At 56.3% G+C, this 4,703-nt stretch overlaps 1 protein-coding gene across 1 annotated transcript in view; it reads right to left on the bottom strand.

Moving 5' to 3' along the window:
* Window positions 1-1,786: 1,786 nt before the first annotated feature.
* Window positions 1,787-4,703, bottom strand: part of LOC132805534 (zinc-binding protein A33-like) — a 34,176-nt gene continuing 31,259 nt past the window's right edge. The window contains exon 7 of the mRNA XM_060820644.1: window positions 1,787-2,409. Within this exon, the coding sequence (XP_060676627.1) occupies window positions 1,877-2,409 (533 nt within the window). The 3' untranslated portion in view covers window positions 1,787-1,876. The remainder of the gene's footprint in view (window positions 2,410-4,703) is intronic.

Below are 4,703 nucleotides of genomic sequence, written 5' to 3'. Positions count from 1 at the left end.
CTGGGCACTATGTGACAATTTAGCATGGCCAATCCACCCTAACCTGCACATCCCTGGACACTATGTGACAATTAAGCATGGCCAATCCACCCTAACCTGCACATCCCTGGGCACTATGGGACAATTTAGCATGGCCAATCCACCCTAACCTGCACATCCCTGGGCACTATGTGACAATTTAGCATGGCCAATCCACCCTAACCTGCACACCCCTGGGCACTATGTGACAATTTAGCATGGCCAATCCACCCTAACCTGCACATCCCTGGGCACTATGGGACAATTTAGCACGGCCAATTCACCTGACCTGCACATTTCTGGACTGTGGGAGGAAACCGGAGCATCCAGAGGAAACTCACGCAGACACAGGGGGAAGAATGGGCAAACTCCACTCAGACAGTCGCCCCCGAGGAGGGGAATTGAACCCAGTTCCCTGGCGCCATGAGGCAGCAGTGCTAACCACTGAGCCGCCTGACCTGAGGTAAGAAATTAGAGTCAATGTTTCAGGTCTGGACCCAAAACGTGAATTTGGATTTCTCCTGAGGGGGACCCAGATAAGGTGAACTGCAAAAGGGTCTTTTCCCTGGGCATGAAACTAAGGGGCACATTTCTAAGGTAAGTGGAGAGAGATTTACAAAGGACATGACATTTCACTTTTCTCCAGGTAGCGGTTGGTGTGTAGAATGTACTGCTAGAGGAAGTGGTAGATGCAGGTACCATTACACCATTGAAAAGATATTTGGATAAGTACGTGAACAGGAAATGTTTGGAGGGATATGGGCCAGGGGCAGGCAGATGGGACTAGTATAGTTTGGGATTATGGTCAGCACAGACTGGTTGGGCCGAAGGGTCTGTGTCCGTGCTGTATGATCAATTCACTGACCAATGATGACAGGCTTACCAGCCCAGACACACAAGACATACTGTCACTCACACACACACCGACACACACACACACACACACAAGAGATACTGTCACTCACATACAGGCGCACAGACACTCATACAGACACAGACACACTGTCACACACACAGACACTCACAGGACATACTGTCACTCAGACACACACACACACACACACACACAGACACTTGCTCACTCTCACGCACACACTCAGACACACACCGACACACACACACTCAGTCAAAGACATACACTCTCACTATCACACACACACGCACACACACACACACACACACACACACACATAGATACACTGACACACTCTCACTCACACACAGTCCCAGACACACACATACTCTCAGATACACACAGACACACTCACTCACTCTCATTCAGACACACACATACACACACACACACACTCTCACTCACACACAGCCACACACATACACACACTCACTCTCACACAGCCACACACACTCGCTCATTCACAGACACACACACAGTTTCACTTACAGACACATACACTGACACACACACACACACACACACACACACACACTCTCAGACACACACACACGAACAATGTGAGGGTACATGCAGAAGCCAACATTGGGAAAACAGCTCCCCTGAGTAAATGTGAGCGCAGTGTGGTCAGGGGTGGGACGCCCACCTCATTACCACCGTGCCCCTTGGGGAACAGAGAGGCTGTGGTGAACAAATTAACTGCGGGCACTGCCCACGACAGAAGCAGCCGTCACATCCCCAGGGGGCAGGAGCAGCACGAGTGCGTTATCTCCAACCCCCCCACCCCCCAAGGTCCCTTAAAGGGGCAGGCACCAACAATCTCTCCACGGATGCCAATACGTAGAAAACCTTATCACTTTTACTTATTGACTCATGTAGCGGGGGCGGGGGGGTGGAGAATGTTCTTGGAGGGCGGGCAAGGGGTGGTGGGTCGATATAGCTCTGTCAGTAGTGGCAAAGTCGGAGGGTGCTGTCCACGCCCATGCAGGGGCTGAAGAAGGGGACCACGGGGCTGCGGAAGGTGACGTCGAAGGTGCACAGGAGCGCCATGCAGTTGGCATCGTAGAAGGACAGCTGACCCGCCTCGAAGTCCAGGTAGACGCCCACCTTGGCGAGCTCGGTGTCCACTGACAGGGGGCGCCGCTGCTCTCCGTTCTCCCAGTAGTCCAGCAGCCGGCAGATGCTCCAGTAGCCGTGCGCCGGGGTGAGCTTGACGTAGCCCTGGCGCGGGCTGTGCACGCAGGTGACGCCCAGGTGCCAGGAGACGGCATCGGTGACGTCCACCTCCCAGTAGCGGCGGCCCGAGGAGAAGGCCGCACTGGCCAGCACGGCCGGGAAGAGGTCAAAGCGCCCCGGGTCGCCCGGCGCCGCTTCCAGGTCAGGGGTCTCTGAGTGAGACCACTCCACCAGCGTGTAGTCTCGGTTGAAGCGCAGGCTGACGTGGGCAGACTTGGGGTCAAAGTAGAGGTTCTCCAGGCCTGGGGGGGGGAGGGAATAAAAGGGTACTAGGGAGGGGAGAAGGTTACGTTACCCCTCCCTCCCCCCCCCTCCCTCCCCACCACCCGGATATCGACGGTAGAGGGAGTCCACCCTACGGTGTAGCCCGGAGTTACACTGATGAACGATGAGGTGTGGTTACCAGCCTTCAACACACAGCCTATTCCCTCCCTCACTCCCTCCTTCTCTCTCTCTCTCTCTCTCCTCCCACCCTCCCTCTTTCTGTCGTGCTCACTCTCCCTCCTTCTCTCCTCGACAGCCCCCCCCACACTCTCCCTCATCATTCCCCCCTCCCTATTGCCCCTTCACTCTCTCCCTTCCCAACCTCCCATTCTCCCCTTTCACCGCCCTCCCCTTCTCATCTCTCCCTCTCCCTCTCACCCCCTCCCACTCTCTCCCTCCCACTGCCCTCCGCCACATGCTCACTTTCTCCCCCACACTCTCTCCCTTCCCCCTCTCTCACTCCCTCCCTCTCTCTGTCCCCCCCTCACCCTCCCTCTCTCCTTCGCCCCCTCACCTTCCCTCTCTCTCACCTTTCCTCTCTCCATCCCACTCCCCCTCACCTTCCCTCTCTCCTTCCCTCTCCCTCACTCCCCCTCCCTTTCTCATTCCCTCTCTCCTTCCCCTCTCCATCCCCCTCCCTCTCTCCTTCCCCCTCCCTCACTCTCTCTCCCGCCCCCCCCACTCCCTCTCTCCTTCCCCCCTCCCTCACCCTCCTCACCCTCCCTCACCCTCCCTCACCCTCTCCCTCTCCATCCTCCTCCCTCACCTTCCCTCTCTCCATCCCCCTCCCCCTCACCTTCCCCCCTCCATACCCTTCCTCCCCTCCTTACCCCTCTCCATCCCCCTCCCTCTCTCCATCCCCCTCCCTCTCTCCATCCCCCTCCCCCTCTCCTTCCCCCTCTCTCACCCTCCCTCTCTCCTTCCCCCTTCCCGCTCCTTCCCTCTCTCCTTCCCTCTCTCCTTCCCTCTCTCCTTCCCTCTCTCCTTCCCCCTCCCTCTCTCCTTCCCCCTTCCCGCACCTTCCCTCTCTCCTTCCCTCTCTCCTTCCCCCTCCCTCTCTCCTTCCCCCTTCCCGCACCTTCCCTCTCTCCTTCCCTCTCTCCTTCCCTCTCTCCTTCCCTCTCTCCTTCCCTCTCTCCTTCCCCCTCCCTCTCTCCTTCGCCCCCTCACTCCCCCTCTCTCCTTCCCCTTCCCTCATTCCCCCTCTCTCCCACACCCCCATCACTCCCTCTCTCCTTCCCCCTCTCCTTCCCCCTCCCTCACTCCCTCTCTCTCCTGCCCCCCTCACTCCCTCTCTCTCCTTCCCTCCCTCACTCGCTCCCTCTCTCCCTCCCCCTCACTCTCCCTCCCTCACTCTCCCTCTCTCCTTCCCCACTTTACTCTCCCTCCTTACCCCCCCGCACTCCCTCTCTCTCCTTCCCCCTCACTCCCCTCTCTCTCTCCCTCCTTCCCCCTCCCTCACTCCCTCCCTCTCTCTCACTCTCCTTCGGTCCGACCCGTCCATGCTGACCAGATATCCCAACCCAATCTAGTCCCACCTGCCAGCACCCGGCCCCTATCCCTCCAAACCCTTCCTATTCATATACCCATCCAGATGCCTCTTAAATGTTGCAATTGTACCAGCCTCCACCACTTCCCCTGGCAGCTCATTCCATACACGTACCACCCTCTGTGTGAAAAAGTTGCCCCTTAGGTCTCTTTTATATCATTCCCCTCTCACCCTAAACCTATGCCCCTCTAGTTCTGGACTCCCCCCACCCCAGGGAAAAGATCTTGTCTATTTACCCTATCCATGCCCCCTCATGATTTTATAAACCTCTATAAGGTCACCCCTCAGCCTCCGACGCTCCAGGGAAAACAGCCCCAGCCTATTCAGCCTCTCCCTGTAGCTCAAACCCTCCAACCCTGGCAACATCCTTGTAAATCTTTTCTGAATCCTTTCAAGTTTCACAACATCTTTCCGATAGGAAGGAGACCAGAATTGCACGCAATATTCCAACAGTGGCCTAACCAATGTCCTGTACAGCTGCAACATGACCTCCCAACTCCTGTACTCAATACTCTGACCAATAAAAGAAAGCATACCAAACGCTGCCTTCACTATCCTATCTACCTGTGACTCCACTTTCAAGGAGCTATGAACCTGCACTCCAAGGTCTCTTTGTTCAGCAACACTCCCTAGGACCTTACCATTAAGCGTATAAGTCCTGCTAAGATTTGCTTTCCCAAAGTGCAGCACCTCGTATTTATTTGAATTAAACTCCATCTGCCA

This window comes from Hemiscyllium ocellatum, chromosome 50 (genome assembly GCF_020745735.1).
Source record: "Hemiscyllium ocellatum isolate sHemOce1 chromosome 50, sHemOce1.pat.X.cur, whole genome shotgun sequence".
In the NCBI taxonomy this organism is placed as follows: domain Eukaryota; kingdom Metazoa; phylum Chordata; class Chondrichthyes; order Orectolobiformes; family Hemiscylliidae; genus Hemiscyllium; species Hemiscyllium ocellatum.
The sequence above is the reverse complement of the archived record's forward strand: the minus strand, read 5'-3'. Positions and strand labels throughout refer to the sequence as shown.